The sequence below is a fragment of the Bubalus bubalis genome, chromosome 16 (assembly GCF_019923935.1).
Source record: "Bubalus bubalis isolate 160015118507 breed Murrah chromosome 16, NDDB_SH_1, whole genome shotgun sequence".
In the NCBI taxonomy this organism is placed as follows: domain Eukaryota; kingdom Metazoa; phylum Chordata; class Mammalia; order Artiodactyla; family Bovidae; genus Bubalus; species Bubalus bubalis.
Window position 1 is genome coordinate 42,765,947 of NC_059172.1, and position 26,534 is coordinate 42,792,480.

Sequence of the window (26,534 nt, forward strand, 5' to 3'; positions counted from 1 at the left end):
TTGCTTCTGTATGTCTTCAGTTTTAATATATTTTGCCTCTTTTGATCATGATTGGTCTAATACTATTTTCTGAGGATGTGAGATCGAAGTAAGTTTGGAGAAGTCAAAACTTTAGAATTTGCTCTACCATTTTAGCAACTTCTTGTGAGTCCAGGTATTTAAAAATTAAAATTTATATTTAAAAAAGTCTGTAGTGTAGTAATTTCCAATGGCTATTGTAACAAATTTCCACAAACTTAATGGCTTAAAACTCAGAAGCCCTACTCCTGGGTTTCCCAGCTTCTAGCAATTGCCTGCATTCTTGAGCTCGTGGCCCCCTTCCATCATCAAAGCTGGTAAGGCCGGTTGAGTCTTTCCCTCTTGTGTGAATCAGAGTGCACCACTCTCACACTATATCTCCCTCTTCCATCTTTTAAGGACCTTTATGGTTACACTGGGCCCACCTAAAGGAATTGACACTCAAGTTGCAGTTTTAAGGATAAGCAGCAGTTAGAGTTAGGGAAGCGAGATCAGTAAGACTTTCAAAGTTGACAGACGACCACATGCAAAGAAACAAAGGACTGAGGGAGGGAAAGGCATTCAGAAGACCTACGAGGAGTTTTGCCAAGGCCGGGTTCATGAAGAGTCTGTATACCATTAGGAAGGAATCCAAACTTTTCCCCTGAAGACTCTGGAGAAGAACTTTTCCCTCTCTACTCCCCTCTGAACCCACTGTAATACCCACAAAAAAATAAACCTATTTTGATAATCCATCAGAAAATAAAAGTCATGGCAAGCATCATGTAGTATTAGATAAAAAGCGAAGAAGGAAGGTATACAGCTCTCCTTAGAGAGCTTACATTAGTAGAATCAATTTGTGACAGCAAGGAGTGAAATATTACACTATATTTACTACTAAAGGATAACATCTCATGTATTAGAAATGAGTTAGGGGTAACAGTCTAATGCTTAAAGGGTAAGTTTTTCATTATCCAGAAAATTATTTCAGTTCAGTTGCTCAGTTGTGTCTGACTCTTTGTGACCCCATGGACTGCAGAATGCCAGGCTTCCCTGTCCGTCACCAACTCCTGGAGCTTGCTCAAACTCATGTCCATCAAGTCGGTGATGCCATCCAACCACCTCATCCATAATATAAAATAAAATTTACCTGTGACTAACTACTGGACAGCATAAATTTTGCATTTTTAAACATCACATGCTTTAAGTTTTAGATAATTAACAATCTCAAACATTTTAAGAAATTAAATTACATTGATGTTTTTATTCCTAACTAGCAACACTTGTTGCTGGCTTCATTATCCTTGAACTGCTAGTCATAATCAGTTTTTTAAATAACCTTGAATGTTTCCTAGTCTTCAGTAGCCAACGTCTATCCAAAGCTACACAATAACAGGAGAGAAAAACAGTATGAAAAGCAAACATTCCAGTGATAATTTCTACTGATTTGACTACAATGATACATACACATCCTGTTGACTGTCCAAATAGTAAAACATTCTGAAAAATTACTTCCTGATCTTAACTTTTCTTTGGGGGTTAAAGATCTAAAATTCATAACATCAAACATTAATGAAGGTATTTGTTTCTTGCTTTGAAAAAACAACACCACAAACTTCTCTCCAGAAACCTCCCCTTCTCTGAATAATAAAGATATGTTATACAAATAGAACACTATGTCTCAGCTTTCAAATGGGCAAATTGAGGAATTGAAGGTCCTGGTTTTCTTGGCAGGTTATATTTCCAAAAGCCTTAAAGAATTTACTATAATTCTGTCAATCCACAATGGAGAAAATGTTATAATGGTCATGGCTTAACAAAAGTCATGAAAAAGGATATTTCCCATTCATTTGATCACTATTTGTTGAAAGCCTACAAGAAAAAGAAATGCAACAAGGCAAAATGGTTGTCTGAGGAGGCCTTACAAAAAGCTGAGAAAAAGAAGAGAAGAGAAAAGCAAAGGAGAAAAGGAAAAACTTGAATGTAGAGTTTGAAAGAATAGCAAGGACAGATAAGAAAGCCTTCTTAAGTGAACAATGAAAAGAAATAGAGGATAACAAAGAATGGGAAATACTACAGATCAAAGAATATTCAAACTACCACACAACTTCACTCAATTCACGTGAGTAATCCTGGTAATGCTCAAAATCCTTCAAGATAGACTTCACCAGTATGTGAACCGAGAACTGCCAGATGTACAAGCTGGATTTAGTAAAGGGAGAGGAATCAGAGATCAAATCGCCAACATCTGTGGAATCACAGAAAAAGCATTCCAGAAAAACATCCAGGAATTCCAGGAAAACATTTACTTTTGCTTTATTGACTACAGTGTTGTGACCATATGGATCACAACAAACTGTGGAAAATTCTTAAAAAGGTAGGAATTCCAGACCACCATACCTGCCTCCTGAGAAACCTGTATGCAGGTCAAGAAGCAACAGATAGAACTGGACGTGGAACAATGGACTTGTTCAAATCGGGAAAGGAGTACATCAAGGCTGTATATTGTCATCCTGCTTATTTAACTTATATGCAGGGTACATCATGCAAAATGCTGGGCTGGATGAAGCACAAGCTGGAATCATAATTCCCAGGAGAAATATCAACAACCTCAAAAACGCAGATAACACTACCCAAATGGCAAAAAGCAAAGAGGAATTAAAGAACTTCTTGATGAAAGTGAAAGAGAGTGAAAAAGCTGGCTTAAAATTCAACATTCAAAGAATTAAGATCATTGCATCTGGTCCCATCACTTCATGGCATATAGATGGGGAAGCAATGGAATCAGTGACAGACTTCATGTTCTTGGGCTCCAAAATCACTGCAGATGGTAACTGCAACCATGAAATTAAAACACGCTTGCTCCTTGGAATAAAAACTATAACAAACCTAGACAGCATATTAAAAAGCAGAGATATCACTTTGCCAACAAAGGTCCATCTAGTCAAAGCTATGGTTTTTCCAGTAGTCATGTATGGATGTGAGAGTTGGACCATAAAGAAGGCTGAGCACTGAAGAACTGATGCTTTGGAACTGTGGTGCTGGAGAAGACTCTTGAGAGTCCCTTGGACTGGAAGGAGATCAAACCGTCAATCCTAAAGGAAAGCAACTCTGAATATTCACTGCAAGGGCTGATGTTGAAGCTGAAGCTCCAATACTTTGGTCACCTGATGTGAAGAAGTAACTCACTGGAAGACTCTGATGCTGGGAAAGATTGAAGGCAGGAGGAGGAGTTGACAGCAGAGGATGAGATGGCTGGATGGCATTACCACTTCAATGGACAAGAGTTTGAACAAGATCCAGGAGTTGGTGGTGAACAGGGAAGCCTGGCATGCTGCAGTTCATGGGGACACGGAGTTGGACATGAATGAGCAGCTGAACAATAACCACCACCACTATGCTCCAGATACTAGGAATACAATAATGAAGAAAAATAAAATCCCTACCCTCTCAGATTATCTAATACTTTATACAGTTAAGTTCTGTAACTACCACTGAGAGGCAATGTTTCATATTTGTTACAAATTCAGTATATTATTTCCAAATATGTTATAAATGGAAATCTAAGTAAAAAAATAACTAAGAAATGTAACTCAATTGGGCAACTATACATGGGTGTATTTTAGTGGTTATGAACATTTTTATTCCCTTGAATGTGACATGAATTAAATACACTTTGCGTGCATGCCAAGTCGCTTCATTTGTTCCTGACTCTTTGTGACCCTGTGGACTGTAGCCTACCAGGCTCCTCTGTCCATGGGATTTCCCAGGCAGGAATACTGGAAAGGGTACCATTTCCTTCTCCAGGGGATCTTCCCGACTGAGGGGTTGAACTCAGTCTCCTGCACGGGCAGGCAGAGTCTTTACTGCTGAGCCACCAGGGAAGCCCATTTAGTGGTAGCCTTTACCCATTTAGTGTTAGTATTTAAACACAATAAAATGAAAATGGAAAATCCTTTGAATCAGGATTCTTCTGAACTGTCCTCAAATGATATCATGTAGCAAGCAGATATTAAATATTTTATTTATGTATGATTCTAGCAAGCGGAGTACATTAATCAACAACCCATTGGTCATGACTATTAGTATTTGGTATTTTGAAGAGCTTCCTTTATAAACCAAGCATAAATATTAAATGTTTAATTTTTAAAAGAAAGCAATCAGTTTCCTGATAACATTGTGACCACTTCTGAATGCTCAAGCTTCATCAAATATCTTATTATTTCATGAATGCCTATCATGGCTCTATATCATTGCTTACATCTTTCTCTCTGCCTGGAATGTCCTTCCACTTTTCTAGCTAGTAAAAGTTAACTCTTAGTATCTCTATTATTGCATTAATTACAGTGTACTATAATTTTTAAAACATGTAAAAGTATTATCTGGGAGAAGAGGATGAGACTGTTTTATCTTTACATCCCTAGTGACTAGCATAGGACTTTACATATGGTAATGGTTCTCTAAGTATTTGACAAAAAAATTATACTCCTGTAGATAGGCATTATAGAAATTTTGTTTGGACTCTGGAATAAAGTAGACATGGTAAGAAGTATCTTCAGAAAAGTGCTCCAGACAGACTAGTGAGAAGATTTAATGTGTTTCAAAACCTCAAGACAAAAAGCTGACAATCCAACTATCTCAAAATGATTAATAATACATATAGTTACAGTAAAACATTAAATTTCCTATTTCTTCCTTTTCTACCTAGAGCACAATATTCCATTTACAGTAATGATCTAAACTTTTGTGCCCACAAATTCTCCAACTACGTGTTAAATTACATATAATAAAAATGAAAATGGCTACCTCATCTTTTCAATTGTAATTGAGAAAAAGACTAAATCAAGTACTAATGTTACATGAATGATCTAGGAAAACTAAACGAAAACAGTAATGTGATCCAAGACTCTAGATTTTGATCATTTAAGGAAAAAGGACAAAAATCATTCTACAACTGATGCATTAATCATGTGGTTCATAAATTTACCAGTCAACATATTCTTAAAGGTGTTACCTTTAAAGAGAAGAATTTTCCACAACTTAAGCCTTCATTCTTTCCTCTAATAATTTTTCTTCTTTCTTTTCAGGAACATAAATTAGTTTTGATACACTTATAAAAGTTAATATCATTTTAAGAATAATTATATAGCATTACAACCAGAAGCTTTTCCAGAGGAAGACAAAAGAGAGAATGCCAGAAGTTTTCCATTAAAACATTTAAGAGCAGAAATAACTTTCTGAATAGCAAGTATGGTTACCATCAACATTTTAAGGATGTTTATATAAAAAGGAAAAATAATGTTCGTAAGATAAACTGCAAGGAGATCCAATCAGTCCATTCTGAAGGAGATCAGCCCTGGGTGTTCTTTGGAGGGCATGATGCTAAAGCTGAAGCTCCAGTACTTTGGCCACCTCATGCAAAGAGTTGACTCATTGGAAAAGACTCTGATGCTGGGAGGGATTGGGGGCAGGAGGAAAAGGGAACGACAGAGGATGAGATGGATGGATGGCATCACCGACTCGATGGACATGAGTCTGAGTGAACTCCAGGAGTTGGTGATGGACAGGGAGGCCTGGCGTGCTGCAATTCATGGGGTGGCAAAGAGTTGGACATGACTGAGCAACTGAACTGAACTGAACTGACTGAAGATAAACTGAAGAAAAAACTCTAGCAATTTTAATAATTTAAAAAAAAATCTCTACTTAGTATTAGAGATAATACACAGAAATATTGACTCAATAATAGTCCATGAGAAACTGGCTACATATGGGTAAGCAAAAAGAAGTATGCCTATAAAAAAGTGTACACTAGGATGAGATCATGAGGAAACAGAAATTTTGATCAGACCAATAATGAGTAAGGAGATTCAAACTATAACCAAAACCTCCCAACAGAGAAAAGTCCTGGACCAGATGGTTTCACTGGTGAATTCCACCAAACATTTAAAGAAGAATGAATACCAATTCTTCTCAAACTCCTTCAAAAAACTGAAAAGGAAGGAACAATCCCTAAGGCCAGGATTACCAGAATAACAAAGCCAGGTAAGGACTCAATAGGAAAGAAAACTGTAGGCCAATCTTACTGATTAACATAATATACGAAAATTCTCAACAGAATAGCAGGAAAATGAATTCAATACCGTATTAAAAGGACTATACACAATGATCAAGTGGAATATAATTGCAGGATGCAAGGATATTTCAACATATACAAATTAATCAATGTGACATACCACATTAATAGAATTAAATATTAAAAAATCCTATGATTATCTCAATACATGCAGAAAAACATCTGATTCAAAATTCTTTCATGATAAAAACTCTCAAAAAATTAAGTATGGAAAAAAACATACCCCAACATAAAAAATGCTGATATGAGAAGTCCACAGCTAACATCTTATTTAACAGTGAAAGCATGAAAGTTTTCCTGCTAAGATCAGGAGTAAGACAAGGGTGCCCATTCCTTTTCAACACAGTACTGGAAATCTTACCCAGGGCAATTAGGAAAGAAAATGAAATAGAAAGCATCAAATCAGAATGGAAGAAGTAATAGTTTGTTTGCAGATTATATGATCTTATATATATATACAGAAAATCCTAAAGACTCCATCAGAGAACTGTTAGAACTAATAAACAAATTCAGCAAAGTTGTAGGATATAAAATCAACATAGAAAAATCAGATGCATTTCTACACACTAACAACAAACTATTTGAAAAAGAAATAAAATAATCTCATTTATAGTAGCAACAAAATGAATAAAATACTTAGGAATAAATTTAACTAAGGAGGCAAAGATCTGTATGTTGAAACTGATGAGAGTTTGATAAAAGAAACTGAGGAAGATATAAATGAATGGAAATATATCCCATATTCATAATTCAGAAGAATTAACACTTAAAATATCCATACTACATCAAACCACCTATAAATTCAATTTAATCAAAATTATTGAAAAGACCCTGATACTGGAAAAGATTGAAGGCAGGAGAAGGGGACGATGGAAAATGAGATGGTTGGATGGCATCACCAACTCAATGGACATGAGTTTGGATACACTCCAGGAGTTAGTGATGAACAGTGAGGCCTGGCATGCTGTGGTCCATGGGGTCGCAAAAAGTCAGACACTACTGAGTGACTGAACTGATAATTATATTTGAATAAGCATAGAAAAAAAATCAATCCTAAAATTCATATGAACCATAAAAGTCCCTGAATAGCCAAAGGAATTCTGAGAAAGGACACAGTTGGAGGTTTCACAATTCCTGATTTTAAACTATATTCTAAGGCTGCTGCTGCTGCTGCTAAGTCACTTTAGTCATGTCCGACTCTGCGCGACCCCATAGACGGAAGCCCACCAGGCTCCCCCGCACCTGGGATTCTCCAGGCAAGAACACTGGAGTGGGTTGCCATTTCCTTCTCCAATGCAGGAAAGTGAAAAGTGAAAAGGAAGTCTCTCAGTCATGTCTGACTCTTTAGTGACCCCATGGACGACAGCCTACCAGGCTCCTCCATCCATGGGATTTTCCAGGCAAGAGTACTGGAGTGGGGTGGCATTGCCTTCTCTGTATTCTAAGGCTACAATAATATTTTTTTAAAAGTATAGTATTGGCATAAAAACAGACACATAGATCAATGAAATAGAATTCAGAGTGTAGAAAGAAACTCACACATATACAGTGAACTAATACGTGACAAAAACCCAAAAATATTCAATGGGGAAAGGAATAGTCTCTTTAACTAAAACTGAATATTCATGTGCAAAATAATGAAATTGGACCCCTATCTCACACCACTCACAAAAAATAATATGAAACAGATTAAATATATAAATAAAAGAAACAAACTATAAAACTACTAAAGGAAACAGAGGAAAAGCTCCCTGATGCTGGTCTTGGCAATGATTTTTTAGATGTGACACCCAAAACTCAAGCAGCAAATACAAAAATAAACAACTGGGATTATACCCAACTAAAAAGTTTCTGAACAGCAGGAGAAACAATCAGCAAAATGAAGAGGCAATCTATAAACCGGAGAAATTACATGCAAATCATCTATTTGCTAAGATACTAATATCTAAAATATAACAGGATCTCATATAACTCTGCAACATTCCCTGGTAGCTCAGAGCTTAAAGCGTCTCCCTGCAATGCGGGAGACCTGGGTTCGATCCCTGGGTTTGATCCCTTGGAGAAAGAAATGGCAATCCACTCCAGTATTCTTGCCTGGAGAATCCCATGGATGGAGGAGCTTGGTGGGCTACAGTCCATGGGGTCGCAAGGAGTCGGACACGACTGAGAGACTTCACTTTCACTTTCATATAACTCAATAGCAAAAAGGAAAAAAGAAAGACTACAAAATGGGCAAAGGACTTAAAAAAAACAGACATTTTTCCAAAGAAGACATATAAATGCCGACATGCACATGAAAAGATGCTCAACTTCATTAATCATCAAGGAAATGCAAATCATCTCACAACAGTTAGAATGACTACTATCAAAAGACAAAAGAGATCTCTCTTATACACTGTTGGCGGGAATGTAAATTGGTCCAACTACTATGGAAAACCATATGAAGGCTCTCAAAAAAAAAAACAAAAAAATAGAACTACCATTTGATACAGTGATTCCACTTCTGGGTACATATTCAAAGGAAATAAACTCACTATCTCTAAGAGCTACTCATGTGTTCACTGCAGTATTATTTACAATAGCCATGACATGGAAACAACCAAGTGTCCATCAACAGATGAATGGAAAAGAATACATATATAATACATTGGAGAAAGGAAGGAAACACTGTCTTTCATGACATCATGGATAGATCCCGAAGGCACTATGCTAAATGAAATGTCAGCGAAAGACTAATACTCTATATTCTCATTTTTATAGACTCTGAAAAAGCTGAAAACAGACAGAATGGTGGCTGCTAGGGGCTAGGCGGTGTGGGAGGGCTTTCCCAGGTGCCTCAGTGGTAAAGAATCCGCGTGCTAAAGCAAGCAGATGCAGGAGATGTGGGTTTAATCCCTGGTTTTGGAAGATACCCTGGAGTAGGAAATGGCAACTCACTTCAGTATTCTTGCAAGGAAAATCCCATGGACAGAGAAGCCTAGCAGAATACGGTCCATAAAGGTAGCAAAGAGTCAGACACAACTGAGTAACTGAGCACGCATGTACACAAAGGGTTGGGGAAGTGGGAAGATACTAGTCAAAAAATACAAATTCCAGGTATAAGATGACTAAATTCTGAGCATGTAATGTATAGCATAGTACTATAATTAGCAATACTGTATTACAGATTTTAAAACTGTGTAAAGAGTAGATGTTACATGTTATCAGCACACAAATAATAGTTATGTGAGGGGATGAAGGTGGTAACTAATCTTATTACAGTAATCATTTTGCAATACATATAAGCATCACAGCATCACACTGTAAACCTCAAACTTATACAAGTTATAGCTCAAGAATATCTCAATAAACACAGATGTTACATGACTAACGCTGTTTTACTATGGAAACAGAGTGACAGTAACTTAAGGCCCAAACTAGCTTTAGCCTGTGACTTTAAGAAGGTCTAATAAATAGTATACTATAAAATTGGGAACAATTATTCTATAATGAGTGTGTTTATAGTTAGAAACCAAATTATAGGTGAACATATATCTCAAAAGATGTCAAGAGAATTTCACAAAATTATCTGGGTCAAGGAGGGATACCTGAGCTATGGATTAAAAAAATCAGAGGGACTATAAAAACCAGTTCCTGTGAATACAATCTTAATTAACATGAAAAATTACAATTTTCTACACAAAACACAAATCTTAGATAAATAAAAAGCAATTCACATAGACTACAAAAAGATATAAATATATAAAATAGATGTTAAGTTGGAGATGAAGCTGGTTAACAGAAAATTTTAAGGAATGAGGTGGGTAATGGCATAAGTCCACATAACAACTTCAGGCAAACATAGCTCTGAAACTGTGAAAAACAAATTCATTATCATAACAACCCTTGGAAAGAAGAACCAAGGAAATGCTATCATTACATTTAGGACTTTCACAGGAAAACTAGTCAAGGCTACAAAAGTATCTTAGAATTTTATCTGCTTCCTGCCTGTGCTTTGTAAAATCCACCACCACCACTGCATCCCCAACACAGGTAGTGAACGGTGATAATGGTCTAATGCTGGCCTTCAGCGACTGTCTAACCAAAATGACCGGTGATAAAAACATGACTTCAGACAGAACTATCAGCACCACATGCTTTGGCAACTACAACTGCATACAGTGCTGTTTGAGAGGAATCTTTCTTTCTCCTTTCCTTTCTTATCTTTTCCTTATGAAGAATAAGCTGAAAGAAAGATGCTGAAAAAGTAAATTTTTAATATGTAAGCAAAAGATAATTAAGCTCAAAATACTAGAAAGTAAAATAATGAAATCTGATATTCAAATGGCTGATAATCATCTGTTCTGTGCACTTCATCCATATACAGAACTTTCCTAGGAGATATGATTGCCATCTTCTTCATGGCTGGTGCAGTAATTTATTCAGTAAATACTGATGCCTTCTGTGCCCAAGGCACTATGCCAGATATAGAGGATGCACAGGATAATAAGACAAGGCAGTTCTTGAAGCTCCCCAGTCAATAAAGTGAAAATGCCCTATTAATAAATAAGAGAAAAACATGTCTTCCTGAACACATCTGGGCATTAACATATCAGTCCTGTACTGTCTTTTTGTTTCTGGAGGACAAAATCTTTTACTTTGTTCAAGCACTCAACTTTTATTAAAAAAATAAAAAAGGTGCACATATGAAGAGTTAAATAGTTGCACAAGTTTTCTAAATATTTCTAAGATAAAGCACAAATACAGAAAAGGATACAAATCAAATGTAGTTCAATGAACTATCTTAGAAACACTACCAAGGTCAAGGGAGGACTTTGCCAGCAGCCCTAGAAGCCCCTTGCATATGCTTCTAATCATGACAACCTCTCCATTGCCATAAGTAATCAATATGCTGCCTTTCTTCTATTGAGCATTTTCCTGATTTTTTCCTACAGACATTTTTTTATCACCAAAAGGTGCATCCCTAGACACTACAGTATAATCTCACTCTGTTAAAAATGGAATCTGTTTCAAATCTCTTACTTATATTTTGTCCACGTCATGTGGCATGCTGGATCTTGGTTCCATGACCAGGGATAGAACCTGCATTCTCTGCAGTGGAAGCCTGCAGTCTTAACCACTGGACCGCCAGGGAAGACCCTCAAAACACTTTAAATCTTGAGGTTCCTCCTCCATATAATTTATTTATTAAAGAATTTGTGACATTGACCAACAGTATCTAAGAGCCTGGATTTTGACAACTGCAGTCTCTGGAAGCAATGTGTTCCCTAGCTTCTGTTTTCCAGGGATCAGAATCAAACTTAATCTCTTAGGAAAATACAGGTAGTGTTTGGCAAGGTTAGTTCAGTTCAGTTCAGTTCAGTTCAGTTCAGTTCCATCGCACAGTTGTGTCTGACTCTTTGTGACCCCATGGACTGCAGCATGCCAGGCTTCCCTGTCCATCACCAACTCCAGGAGCTTGTTCAAACTCATGCCCATCGAGTCGGTGATGCCATCCAACCACCTCATTCTCTGTCGTCCCCTTCTCCTCCCACCTTCAATCTTTCCCAGCATCAGGGTCTTTTCCAATGAGTCAGCTCTTCGCATGAGGTGGCCAAAGAACTGGAGTTTCAGCTTCAGCATCAGTCCTTCCAATTAATATTCAGGACTGATTTCCTTTAGGATGGACTGGTTGGATCTCCTTGCAGTCCAAGGGACTCTCAAGAGTCTTCTCCAATACCACAGTTCAAAAGTATCAATTCTTCAGCGCTCAGCTTTCTTTATAGTCCAACTCTCACATCCATACATGGCTATTGGAAAAACTATAGCTTTGACTAAACGGACCTTTGTTGCCAAAGTAATGTCTCTGCTTTTTAATGTGCTATCTAGGTTGGTCATAGCGTTTCTTCCAAGGAGCAAGTGTATTTTAAGTTCATGGCTGCAGTCACCATCTACAGTGATTTTGGAGTGCAAAAAAACAAAGTCTGTCACTCTTTCCACTGTTTCCCCATCTAATTGCCATGAAGTGATGGGACCGGATGCCATGATCTTTGTTTTCTGAATGCTGAGCTTTAAGCAAACTTTTTCACCCTCTTTTTTCACTTTCACCAAGAGGCTCTTTAGTTCTTCACTTTCTGCAATAAAGGGGGTGTCATCTGCATATCTGAGGTTATTGATATTTCTCCTGGAAATCTTGATTCCAGCTTGTGCTTCATCCAGCCCAGTGTTTCTCATGATGTACTCTGCATAGAAGTTAAATAAGCACAAGCACGGTGACAATATACAGCCTTGATGTACTCCTTTTCCTATTTGGAACCAGTCTGTTGTTCCATGTCCAGTTCTAACTGTTGCTTCCTTACCTGCATATAGGTTTCTCAAGAGGCAGGTCAGGTGGTCTGGTATTCTCATCTCTTGAAGAATTTTCCACAGTTTATTGTGATCCACACTGTCAAAGGCTTTGGCATAGTCCATAAAGAGGAAGTAGATGTTTTTCTGGAATTCTCTTGCCTTTTTGATGATCCAGCAGATATTGGCAATTTGATCTCTGGTTTATCTGCCTTTTCTAAATCCAGCTTGAATATCTGGAAGTTCATGGTTCACGTACTGTTGAATCCTGGCTTGGAGAATTTTGAGCTTTACTTGATTAGCGTGTGAGATGAGTGCAATTGTGCAGTAGTTTGAGCATTCTTTGGCATTGCCTTTCTTAGGGATTGAATGAAAACTGACCTTTTCCAGTCCTGTGGCCACTGCTGAGTTTTCCAAATGTGCTGGCATATTGAGTGCAGCACTTTCACAGCATCATCTTTCAGGATTTGAAATAGCTCAACTGGAATTCCATCACCTCCACTAGCTTTGTTCGTAGTGATACTTCCTAAGGCCCACTTGACTTCACATTCCAGGATGTCTGGCTCTAGGTGAGTGATCACACCATCATGATTATCTGGGTCGTGAAGATCTTTTTGTACAGTTCTTCTGTGTATTCTTGCCACCTCTTCTTAATCTCTTCTGCTTCTGTTAGGTCCATACCATTTCTGTCCTTTATTGAGCCCATCTTTGCATGAAATCCTCCCTTGGTATCTCTAATTTTCTTGAAGAGATCTCTAGTCTTTCCCAATCCATTGTTTTCCTCTATTTCTTTGCATTGATCGCTGAGGAAGGCTTTCTTATTTCTCCTTGCTATTCTTTGGAACTCTGCATTCAAATGGGTATATCTTTCCTTTTCTCCTTTGTTTTTGCTTCTCTTCTTTTACAGCTATTTGTAAGGCATCCTCAAACAGCCATTTCACTTTCTTGCATTTCTTTTCTATGGAGATGGTCTTGATCCCTGTCTCCCGTACAATGTCACAAACCTCTGTCCATAGTTCATCAGGCACTCTGTCTATCAGATGTAGTCCCTTAAATCTATTACTCGCTTCCACTGTATAATTGTCAGGGATTTGATTTAGGTCATACCTGAACGGTCTAGTGGTTTTCCCTACTTTCTTCAATTTATGTCTGAATTTGGCAATAAGGATTTCATGATCTGAGCTGTGGTCAACTCTTGGTCTTGTTTTTTCTGACTGTAGAGCTTCTCCATCTTTGGCTGCAAAGAATAAAATCATTCTGATTTTGGTGTTGACCATCTGGTGATGTCCATGTGTAGAGTTTTCTCTTGCGTTGTTGGAAGTGGGTGTTTGCTATGACCAGTGCATTCTCTTGGCAAAACTCTATTAGCCTTTGCCCTGCTTCATTCTGTACTCCACAGCCAAATTTGCCTGTTACTCCACATGCTTCTTGACTTCCTACTTTTGCATTCCAGTCCCTTATAACGAAAAGGACATTTCTGGGGGGTGTTAGTTCTAGAAGGTCTTGTAGGTCTTCATAGAAACATTTAACTTCACCTTTACTGGTTGGGGCATAGACTTAGATTACTATGATATCGAATGGTTTGCCTTGGAAATGAACATCATTCTGTCGTTTTTGAGATTGCACCCAAGTACTGCATTCCGGACTCTTCTGTTGACTATGAGGGCTATTCCATTTCTTCTAAGGGACTCTTGCCCACAGTAGTAGATATAATGGTCATCTGAGTTAAATTCATCCATTCCAGTCCATTTTAGTTCACTGATTCCTAAAATGTCAATGTTCACTCTTGCCATCTCCTGTTTGACCACTTCCAATTTGCCTTGATTCGTGGACCTAACATTCCAGGTTCCTATGCAATACTGCTCTTTACAGCATCAGACCTTGCTTCCATCACCAGTCACATCCACAGCTGGGTGCTATTTTTGCCTAGGCTCCGTCTCTTCATTCTTTCTGGAGTTGTTTCTCCACTGATCTCCAGTAGCATACTGGGCACCTACCAACCTGGGGAGTTCATCTTTCAGTGTCCTATCTTTTTGCCTTTTCATACTGTTTATGGGATTCTCAAGGCAAGAATACAGAAGTTGCTTGCCATTCCCTTCTCCAGTGGACCACATTTTGTCAGAACTCTCCACCATGACTGATCTATCTTGGGTGGCCCTACATGGCATGGGTCATAGTTTCACTGAGTTAGACAAGGCTGTGGAACCCTTGCAGATATCCCATTCTTTCTCTCTTTAACTCCCTGCTCTCTGGGGCTGTCCTAAGAACTCTAGCTGCCTTGCTCTCCAGAGATCTCCGCTCTATTTCCTTGTCTAGGGAGTCCTCTAAGCCCCACCTCTGTCCCCCCTCCCTGCACCATGGCCTGTAAACTCTCTCAAGGCAGAAAGTGGTGCCAATAGTGAAAGTGAAAGTCACTCAGTTATGTCCAACTCTTTGTGAGCCCATGGACTACACAGTCCATGGAATTCACCAGGCCAGAATACTGGAATGGGTAGTCCTTCCCTTCTCTTGGGGATCTTCCCAACCCAGGGATCGAACCCAGGTCTCCCACATTACAGGTGGATTCTTTGCCAGCTGAGCCACAAGAAAAGCCCAAGAGTACTGGAGTAGGTAGTCTATCCCTTTTCCAGTGGCTCTTCTTGACCCAGGAATCGAATTGGGGTCTCCTGCATTGCAGGTGGATTCTTTACCGAATGACCTGCTGTTTCCTGCTTCTCAGGGATCTTTGTCCTTCAGTTGCCACTATTTTATATTATTTTTTCCCAGCTTTTTAAGGTGTTTCAAGCTGCAGGGTAAATCTTGGCCCAAAATATGAATCAGTTTTTATTAAAGTTTTATTACCTTGTTGTTCATAGTAGTTTTTTAGTTGATCCTCTTCACTTTTCCAGTGAATGATATAACAGTTAGATCACTGGGAAATAGTGAGAATTTTATCTTCCAATTTTTGTATTGTTAGTTTCTTTCTCTTGGGTAATTGCTTCTGCTAATATGTCCAGTAAACAATATCAGCAATAATGGAACTCATTTTTAATTTAAGAATGAGTGTTACGTTGAATTATGTCCTATTTTTTAAATTATGGAGTTAATTTTATTATTTTTATAATTTATTAATGTAATTAATTAATGTTAATAGATTTCTGTTGGTATTTTGATTTTTTTGATCCATTGTAAAATATTTAGCCTTTCTTTTTTTATTTTTTTCTCTTTAGGATTTTTTTTTTCATTTGTTGAACTTTCATGATGATGTGCTAAAATTAATGGCTTTTAAAAAACATTAATTCAGTGTGCTAGACATATTGACGGAAAAGGCAATGGCACCCCACTCCAGTACTCTTGCCTGGAAAATCCCATGGAGAGAGGAGCCTGGTAGGCTGCAGTCCATCGGGTCGTGAAGAGTCAGACACGACTGAGGGACTTCACTTTCACTTTTCACTTTCATGCATTGGAGAAGGAAATGGCAACCCACTCCAGTGTTCTTGCCTGGAGAATCCCAGGGACGGGGGAGCCTGGTGGGCTGCTGTCTATGGGGTCGCACAGAGTAGGACACAACTGAAGCGACTTAGCAGCAGCAGCAGCAGCAGTGGTCCCTGTGATTAGATTGGTTAGTTTTCTGTGATTGTGGTTTTCTGGTTGTCTACCCTCTGATGGAGAAGGTTAAGAGGCTTATGGAAGCTTCCTGATAGGATAAACTGACTGAGGGGAAAACGGGTCTTGTTCTGATGGCGGGGCAGTAAATCTTTAATCCAATTATCTGTTGATGGGTGGAGATGTGTTCCCACCCTGCTGTTTACCTGGGGCCAAACTATGGTGGAGGTAATGAAGATAATGGTGACCTCCCTTCAAAGATCCCATGTATGTACTGCTACACTCAGTGCCCCCAACCCTGCAGCAGGCTACCACCGACCCACGCCTCTGCCGGAGACTCCTGGACACCACATGCAAGTCCGGGACAGTCTCTTGTGGGGTCACTGCTCCTTTCTCCTGGGTCCTGGTGCACAAGGTTCTATTGTGCCCTCTAAGAGTCTATTTCCCAGTCCAGTGTAAGTTCCGGCAGCTCTACGGTAGGGTTAATGGCGACCTCCTTCAAGAGGGCTTAAGCGATACCCATGTCTGCTGCACCCAGAGTTCCTGTCCTTGAGGAAGACCACTGCTGACCCATGTACAGCCATACAAGCCATCCTAAATGAAAAAGATCTGTGAACAGTGCTTCAGTTCAGTTCAGTCACTCAGTCGTGTCCGACTCTTTGCGACCCCATGAATCGCAGCATGCCAGGCCTCCCTGTCCATCACCCACTCCCGGAGTTCACTCAGACTCTCATCCATCGAGTCAGTGATGCCATCCAGCCATCTCATCCTCTGTCGTCCCCTTCTCCTCCTGCCCCCAATCCCTCCCAGCATCAGAGTCTTTTCCAGTGAGTCAACTCTTCGTATGAGATGGGCAAAGTACTGGAGTTTCAGCTTCAGCATCATTCCTTCCAAAGAAATCCCAGGGCTGATCTCCTTCAGAATGGACTGGTTGGATCTCCTTGCAGCCCAAGGGACTCTCAAGAGTCTTCTCCAACACCACAGTTCAAAAGCATCAATTCTTCGGCGCTCAGCTTTCTTCACGGTCCAACTCTCGCATCCATACATGACCACTGGAAAAACCATAGCCTTGACTAGCCGGACCTTTGTTGGCAAAGTAATGTCTCTACTTTTGAATATGCTATCTAGGTTGGTCATAACTTTTCTAGCTAAAATCAATTAAGTTAGTGATTAGTAGGGACCATGCACAGGCTGTGTAGGTAGTTCATGAACCCCTAAAATTACATCCAAAACTTTGTGGAGGAAGGTTTTAATCAATAAGATATTCTTTACAGAAACAAGTGCCACCAAGGACTCAGTGCCTATTTCACACATTAAACAAAATAGCTTTAATTAAATTAATTTGAACTTGGTTGAGATGATTCAACGAGCAGAAACTTTCAGGGAGGAAGAAAAGGAATACATGATTTTTAACAGTTTAAACTCCTATGGGGAGGCAGCTATAATAGAGTACTACTACTTTGGGACTGATGCCATCATTCATCTTTATTAGGATACTGGAAACTCTATGTGTGGTGATTTGGTCACTGAGTCGTGTTCAACTCTGGAGACCTCATGGACTGCAGCCTGCAAGGCTTCTCTGTCCATGGGATTTTACAGTCAAGAATACTGGGGTGGGTTGCCATTTCCTTCTCCAGAGGATCTTCCTGACCCAGGAATTGAACCCAAGTCTCCAACATTGCAGGTTGATTCCTTACCAACTGAGCTACAAGGGAAGCCCACTAAACTCTTCTGAGGCTCTCTAAATTTCACTGATGGAAGTCACAAAGAAGAATAAGGATGGGGCCATTAAAGGAAAAGGAGTGATGTGTTTCAGAGTTGAGCAGGGAGTAAAATTCAACATGAGATGGGAGGAAATAAAAAGGTAGAATTTTTGTGTAAGGAATTAAGAATTCCATGGAGAAGTAGAGATAGGCCCTCAGGATAGGCATGGTTTCAACTCAACTATAAAAAGACATAGATGGAGAAAAATGTGAAAAACATAGTCTAAGGGAGTGAGAAACTCTTATGTAGGTACATATATAAGACAAGTAAGAGATAACTGGACATGGAACAACAGACTGGTTCCAAATAGGAAAAGGAGTACGTCAAGGCTGTATATTGTCACCCTGCTTATTTAACTTCTATGCAGAGTACATCATGAGAAATGCCAGCATGGATGAAGAACAAGCTGGAATCAAGATTGCTGGGAGAAATATCAATAACCTTAGATATGCAGATGATACCACCCTAATGGCAGAAAGCAAAGAGGAACTAAAGAGCTTCTTGATGAAGGTGAAAGAGGAGAGTGAAAAAGATGGCTTAAAGCTCAACATTCAGAAAACTAAGATCTTGGCATCTGGTCCCATCACTTCATGGGAAATAGATGGGGAAACAGTGGCTGACTTTATTTTTCAGGGCTCCAAAATCACTGCAGATGGTGATTGCAGCCATGTAATTAAAAGACGCTTACTCCTTGGAAGGAAAGCTATGACCAACCTAGATAGCATATTAAAAAGCAGAGACATTACTTTGCCAACAAAGGTTCGTCTAGTCAAGGCTATGGTTTTTCCAGTGGTCATGTATGGATATGAGAGTTGGACTATAAAGAAAGCTGAGCGCCAAAGAACTGATGCTTTTGAACTGTGGTGTTGGAGAAGACTCTTGAGAGTCCCTTGGACTGCTATGAGATCCAACCAGTCCACTCTGAAGGAGATCAGCCCTGGGATTTCTTTGGAAGGAATGATGCTAAGCTGAAACTCTAATACTTTGGCCACCTGATGTGAAGAACTGACTCACTGGAAAAGACCCTGATGCTGGGAAAGATTTTGGCAGGAGGGGAAAGGGACAACAGAGGATGAGATGTTTTGATGGCATCATTGACTCGATGGACATGGGTCTGTGTGGATTCCGGGAGTTAGTGATGGACAGGGAGGCCTGGCATGCTGTGGTTCATGGGGTCACAAAGAGTTGGACACGACTGAGTGACTGAACTGACTGAAGAGATAAAGTAAGTGACAATCTCTGGCAGCGCTGATCTGAAAAATACTCTAAGTTACATTACTCCTTTAATGAAGTATGAGCTGTCCAATGTACAGAGGGCACTTTCTCATGTCCTCCCTCTAATTCTTCACCCATGCCATTGCTAGAAAATTAGAGATGAAGTCCTGTTACAGGTGGTGATATGAAAAGGAAGGGATTTTTAGTTTTATCTTCTAAGGAAAAACAAAACATACTACCTATTCATGTTTTACAGCACAGAGAAAATATGTTTTCCTTCTAAAAGCCTAAGTGACTACAGAGCAAAAGGAGCCTCGGTTAAAAACAATGAATAGTAGTTGGGATTAGAAGCCATATAATTATGTATTTTATATATAAGTTATTTAATGGTTTACTTTTTTATTGTCCTGGTTCATGTCAGGTGATGTGGGCTTAAAAATTAATCTTGTTTTCAGAAGCTTTTAGAAAAACGCTGAAAAATGGAGAACAAGACATACCTAACTGCTGGAACAGGAGAGCCACACTAGTTCCTGTGACAGGAAGACTGTCATGCAAGGGAGTCTGGATCAGCTGTCTGTCTCCTGCACCCAAGGAAAACAGCTTCTGCAGATTGGGCGGAAAAGACATACACACAACAAATGATTTCTTTTCACACATTTTCTCAAGATAAAAAAAATCTCTTTGAAGTTCAAATTTAGAGCAGATGCTGGTCATATAAGACCCAATTAACAGATGCGAAGGGCAATAAAGCAGCTCAAAACACTAAAGCTACTTTGTGCCCAAATGAATATGATACAAGAAAATTCAGTAGTTGGAAGGTGAAAATTTAGTAATAATGAAACACACAAATCAGTGACAGTAACATGTAACTTAAAAATAATAAAATATTAAAGCTAACATTTATATGCCAGTTACATGTGAATAAAACTGGAAAAATAAAAGAAATACAGTAATATGAAACATATAATTTAAACTTCTAATAGTCACAATAAAAATCCTTTTTAAATTAAAAAATACATAAAATTGTGTCAACAAAAATTTCATCATAATAAAGGCTCATAAAATAACTCATCTGCTTTACAGTGTAGGTTCAACTGTTACTAAACTCCCATTCCATATTCTGCCCGTGGAGTACAAACAGGAGAGTGAGGGAGGAGCGTGCAGAAGGAAAATAAGCTTAAGAGTAACCAAAAGGCATTAAGAAAGATAGTAGATAGTTAAAAAGGCAAAGGGCAAGGGAAAAAGATGTCAATTTTACCATAAGTAACATCTCTATCAGACTTTTTTTTAATGGATCAGAGTTTAAAAAATGTAATTTTTAGAGGGCTGTTCTTCCCCTCGATATTACATAAGAATAAGCATAGTAAGTGGTCAACTAATCAATTTTAGGACTTAAGTAGTTTTTTAAAGTTACCTAGGAACATTTAGTCATAGAAGCTGAGGTTCTCATTTTTCTACTTCAGAGAAGAAGATAAAAATTTCAAGACACAGAGAAGATGAAAGACATGTCACTTTGAGAAAGCTTTATTTCAGTGTAAGAGTTTAATGTCCTCATGCGCTCAATCTACGTATGATGAAATTCTTTAAGGTATAGATTATACTTTCCAAAGAAGATCTATGATTTTGGACAATGGTCAACATCATCATCATCATCATCATTATTATTATTATTAAAGGTAGACAACTGAGATGAGAAAAATAAGCCCTCTCCTGAAGCTTAAGTGCAAGCTATTCTACTAAACATTACACACAACATACAAAATGGTTTTAAGGACCATATATAACTGATTTTATCCAAGGAAATGAAGAAATGAATTAATCTATCCAGGGGTAGTTACAATGTTACAAAAAATTATACTGACAGTTTTCTTAATGTTATCTCTGAATTTTTGTCACTGAAAAAAATTTTAATGAGGTGTAATCATATAGAGGAATAAGCATGGTATAAAGAACACATCTGAAATTCAATTTTAAAAAGTGCATTCCCAAGAAAATGTAAGCTAGATTTCAAGTTACACAGAATATAACTTCTAACTATGCAATGTGAAAGGTGAACCCTGTGTTAAAATTAACCCCATGACCTAAGAAAAGAATGGAATCTTGTGTTTCTAGAAGGAAGACCACAGGGACAATGCTTAACTAAACTAAGACCTTTTTTTTTTTTCTCCCAAGGATTGAACTCTCGCCCCCTGCATTGGAAGGGCGGAGTCTTAACCACTGGACCGCCAGGGAAGTCCCCTAAGACCCACTTTAAAAAGAAAATATTTAAAGAATTCGTTTTTTTTCTTTTCTTCATAAATTAAATTAACTGGAGGAGAGGAGAAGAGAAGCAGGCCCTTTTCATCTTCTTTTTTACTCTGTTTACCTGAGACCCTCCAGCCGCTGGGACAAGACACGCACACAAGTTTGCAATGAGACTTTCCAAGGAGACATTCAGACTGTCCACATATACAGTGTAGATCAAACCCAGGCAAGCCTGAAAACAAAAGATGCATGAAGTTATTTAATGGAAAAAGCAAGCACTAAAAATAAATTGTGACATCTGCTCCCAGGAAAGTTTCTCTTTGAACGTAGTATATTCTACAGTGACCACAGAATAAATTTTAAGCAGCAAATGTTATTAAGTTTATTAAATTTTCCTCCAGAACCAGAAGCTCTAAATGAGCTTCTAAGATGAGTTTATAAAAAACAGAAGTACATAATTTGTAAAACAGGTGTTTGTGTTCAGATAACCACTCTAGCAAATTTGAAAGGCTTAAAACTCTTTTTGTCTCAACTTATTTTGCAAAACTCCAATTTTCAAGAAAAAAATTTAGAAACTTTACCTTATTTTGTGTTTATCAATAATTCAGAACATTTATTTTACAGAAAAATTTAACTTATGTGAATTATTATAAAGAACAGCAAATTAGAGAATATATGATTAACACTTTAAGCTCAGAAGAAGATAGGTGGTAAAATGGAGGACAAAATGGAATCATATGAATCTTCTAGTTTATTAAAATTTATAATTAAAAAATTAGTATCTGTTAGGAGTTACCAATTGTCATTGAAATCTTGACACTAAGAATATATATAATCTCAACTATACAGAAAAGTTTTCCAGAAATTATGCATTAATTTCTCAAATCCTTGAGAGATTTTAAGGTATAATTTATACTTTATAAAGAAGATCTGTGATTTCTAGACAATGGTCAACATGCTAATATTAAAGATAACAATTGAAGTAAGAAAAATAAGCCCTCTTCCCTTTCAAATATATTTATAACTACAGTAAATTTTTTTCTATATTTGAAAATTCTAACTATCTAAAAAGTAAAATATCTGGAAGTAAACAACATTTTAAAGCTATGTTGGTAGCAGTATGATCACAACTATTTGAAATTACAAATACTCATCCTAGTTCCTTTCACTTGGACTCCTAAAAAGATCAGTAAAAACACACTAAGTTGTTATATTACTAATGCATTTTAAACTTGATACAAGTAATCAAATGATTTCTTTAGGATTCATAAATTTTGGAGTCAGTAAAAATGGGACCTATTTTAAAACAAATTAAACATCCTTAAATATAAGGATATTTTAAACATCCTTAGAAGTTTAAATAGTTATACTAACTTATTCAGGTATTTATTTCATCCAACATGAAATTCATTTCTTCTGTTCACAGTAATTTTATTTTATTGATGAATTCCCAATCAATTTAAAGATATTTTAGGTACAAAAAAACTTGTTACCATGGTTCACTCAGAATATATTTATATAATGATACAAATCAATAACAACAACTATGAGTTCTTTACCCTAAAAATTTCTGGATAATCTAATCTGGATACCAACACCAGGCTTTTGGGAGCAAACACTTCCGCAGGCTGAATTAAACCAGACACTTCCACTTCACCTTCAGTCTCTTCCTTCTTTGTTCCCTAAAAAAAGAGACACTGTAATCAACAGACAGACAATTTCTTAGGTTTATAACTGACAAAACGTAGACATATCACACACTTCCATGTAATTTATAAAATCCAAAATTAATTCCAAAATATAATTTACAAAACTCAAACTAAAAACAAAGAACATACTTTGAGAGGAATCTAAGAAGCAAGTAGGCAAAGAAATTATGAAGCAGGGCATACTCATTACGTTTCTGAAAATCCTTAAGTTCCAGATATACAGCACAATTTTATTTGAACATTTGGTTTCTATGTGAGGTACCAGTAATAAAAGGTAAATAAAACACAATTCATCACTGACTAGACAAATACAAATGACACTTAATGGAAATTCAGTTTTTAAGACAAGAAAAAGAAATCTGTTTTAGAAGTAAGGCACTACTTTTTAGTTTTGTTTTTTGGACTTCTCCCAGTCTTTCAAGCAAAAGAGATAATCATTTAGGATTATCTTGCAGAATGCTCTTAGAAGTAAAGCCCAAACAGCTCTAAATTCTTTTTTCTCAGGAGCAACAATATTGATTTTTTTAAAAACAGAGGATATTTTTATATACATAACTAAGTTTCAGAATGTACCTAGTTGTCACTGAGCTGTAAAGTTAAAAATAGTTGACGTGTAAAGCTTATGTCATGCCTATTTTATTAGCACAATAAAAATATCTAGAATTTTTTTTAAAACCCTAAATATTGAGTGATTAAATACTGGTTAATGTAATAAACTTGAAAAGTATTATTCTGGGGCTTCCCTAATGTTCCAGTGGTTAAGAATCCACCTTGCAATGCAGGGGACACTGGTTCCATCCCTGGTTCAGGAAGATCTCATAGTGTTGCGGAGCAACTAAGGCCATGCCCGTTGACTACTGAGTCTGCACTCTGGAGCCCATGAGCTGCAACTACTGAGCCCTGCACGCTCTAGAGCCCATGCTCCACAAGAGAAGCGACCTCAATAAGAAGGGTTGATGCCTGTGCACCGCAACTAGAGAGTAGCTCCCACTCTCTGCAACTGGAGAAAGCCTGTGCACAGCAACAAAGACCCAGGGCAACCAAAATTAAACTAAATATACCAAAAGAAAAATAGTATTCTCATTCATAAGCAACTTATTCAAATTCATAAGTGCTCCATAACACTATATGATGCACTATAAAACTTTCAAGAGAAAAGAAAAAACCAAGATAGAAAAATATTCAAATTTATTTCCAAATGATATTCTAAGATGCTAGGACATTTTCCCTGACTAGAATCCTTTTCTCTTTCCTTTCCACTAATCAAAGGTCCAGGAGCTTAGACTTTATCTTGCTTCTCAAAGGCTTTCTTTCACTGATTTTTTTCTCCAACTGTTAATTCTTAGCATTTATCAACATTGCACATACCTGTTCATACTTATTTCTCCTGCCAAGCCTCTCCCCTAAATGCCACAAAATGCTGATTCAACTGCCTGCTTGACCTCTCCACTTAGATGACAAATAGGTATCTCAAATAAGACAAAAATATAGCTCCAATCTTTTTTCCCAAACTCCACTCCTCCTTCAGTAATCTCTTATCTCAGTTAAAGGAAATTCTATCCTCCCATTTAGCAAATCAAAAATGCTGATTCCTCTCTCTTTCATAACCCTGGTAGCAATCCCGGTTTCTCACCACCTCCACTGCTACCACAGCGCTGTGAGCCACCATCGTCACTTTTCTGGGTTATTTTATCAGCTCCCTTTCATCTCCTCCATTCCTCTTTAGCCCTACTTTGCTTCCTTGCTGCTCCTCAAACGTGCTGCACATGTTCCCAGGTAAGGGTCTCAAACACTTTATTATTCCTTTGCCTGGAATAGAAACAATAAATAATTCCCTCATCTCCCTCATCCTCCCATTCAAGCAAACTTCTGCTCTATTAAGCCTTTGCTGGTATCCTACTTGAAACTGCAATATCCTAACCCCACTTACGTCCCCTTTGCTTATTTTATTTTTCTCCATGGCACTTGTTATCATCCAACATTCCACTTATATTGTTTTCTGGTTTTTGCCTCAACTAGAATGTGCTCTATGAAGACCAGGATTTCTGTTTTGTTCCACTTATATTGTTTTCTGGTTTTTGCCTCAACTAGAATGTGCTCTATGAAGACCAGGATTTCTGTTTTGTTCACTGGTGACTTCCCAGTTTCTAAAACAAGAGGTGGGCACATAGTTGATATTTATATAATATTTATTCACTGCATTCATGCAGGAATGAATTTTCTTACATAAAATTAAAAATTTTCTTATTTTACCAAGGGAAGTTTTTCACCTCTACTCGAGGAGGCCAAGAACTGTATTAATATTTTCTATCTTCTTTGGAGCCCATATAGCTTCTATACAGTGACATATGACCAAGTATTAGATGTCTATGGAATGTACATATCCAAAGGGAAATATCTGTTTACTTTTTATTATGTATGATAAGATCCATATGCTCTTGAAAGATTTTCATTTGTTACAAGGCAAAAGCTAAAATTAGGTTGGGTGGTTCTGGAATTCTTAGAAATAATAAAAATGTGATGAAAATGAATTTACCAAAGATTTTCACACTTAATGAATCATCTTTTTTATGGATTACTAACAAAATTTGTCCTTGCATGACAAAAAAATGACTGAAATTCCTGAAAGAGATAAAGTTATCCACATTTTTATGAGATTGTGATACATGCCCCAGAGTACCATTAGAAGTCAGCTTGAGTAAGTACATAACCATTTCATATAAATGACCATTAACCTATGTTAACCTAAACATAAAATAGAATGCATTGGTCATTTCCTTTAATTAAATATTCACTAAATGGAATAATTATTAACAAGAAAGAAAAAAGGTCTGACATAATATGAATCAATACTAAATAAAAACAAGTCCATTTTCTTTACATCACTATTATAGATTTTGACCTTTACTTTGTAAATGTGCAATAAATCATAAGATGCTGCTATTCTTCATTCCAATAGCTCTTCTATAAGAATACAATGTCCCAAGTTTAGAGAAAATTCATATTCCTTTTTTCAAAGCAAAATGTACTGCTGTGATTTTTTTTAAATTGTTGTTTATAACAAGTCTGATTCCAGTAAACAGTAGTGTTGTGATTTTGGTTAACTTTTTCTATAAGTAATTTATCATGTAAAAGAATAGTGCTGTTTTTTATAGCTGTTAGAATATATTTTGTGTAATAATTATGTAGTGATACTAACTCTGTTATGTGTTTTACAATGACAAATTTTCACATATTGAAAAGATGTGAGAAACGTAATAAGCAGGAAATTAAAAACACAGGAATACAAATGTAATAGACATTATAATAATGGTTAGAAATTTAACATTTTATAGTATAAAGCATTTTCACATACTGAATCTCATTTGAACAAAACTTACAAGCCTTCTTCCAAGCTAAGATTATTCCTTGGTTTTAGTAGGTCCCAAAGTACTCTTGCCTGGAAAATCCCATGGACGGAGGAGCCTGGTAGGCTGCAGTCCATGGGGTTGCTGAGGGTCGGACACGACTTTCACTTTCATGCATTGGAGAAGGATATGGCAACCCACTCCAGTGTTCTTGCC

General features: G+C 37.4%; 1 protein-coding gene across 4 annotated transcripts in view; it reads right to left on the reverse strand.

Annotated features, from left to right (window-relative positions):
- Positions 1-26,534, reverse strand: part of SBF2 (SET binding factor 2) — a 509,682-nt gene that overhangs the window by 243,672 nt on the left and 239,476 nt on the right. For all 4 annotated transcript variants that reach the window (XM_025265781.3, XM_025265782.3, XM_044929499.2 and 1 more), the window contains 3 exons: positions 22,822-22,944; positions 21,384-21,494; positions 19,516-19,621 (listed from right to left, as the gene is read on the reverse strand). In XM_025265781.3, coding sequence (XP_025121566.1) covers positions 19,516-19,621; positions 21,384-21,494; positions 22,822-22,944 — 340 coding nt within the window. The remainder of the gene's footprint in view (positions 1-19,515; positions 19,622-21,383; positions 21,495-22,821; positions 22,945-26,534) is intronic.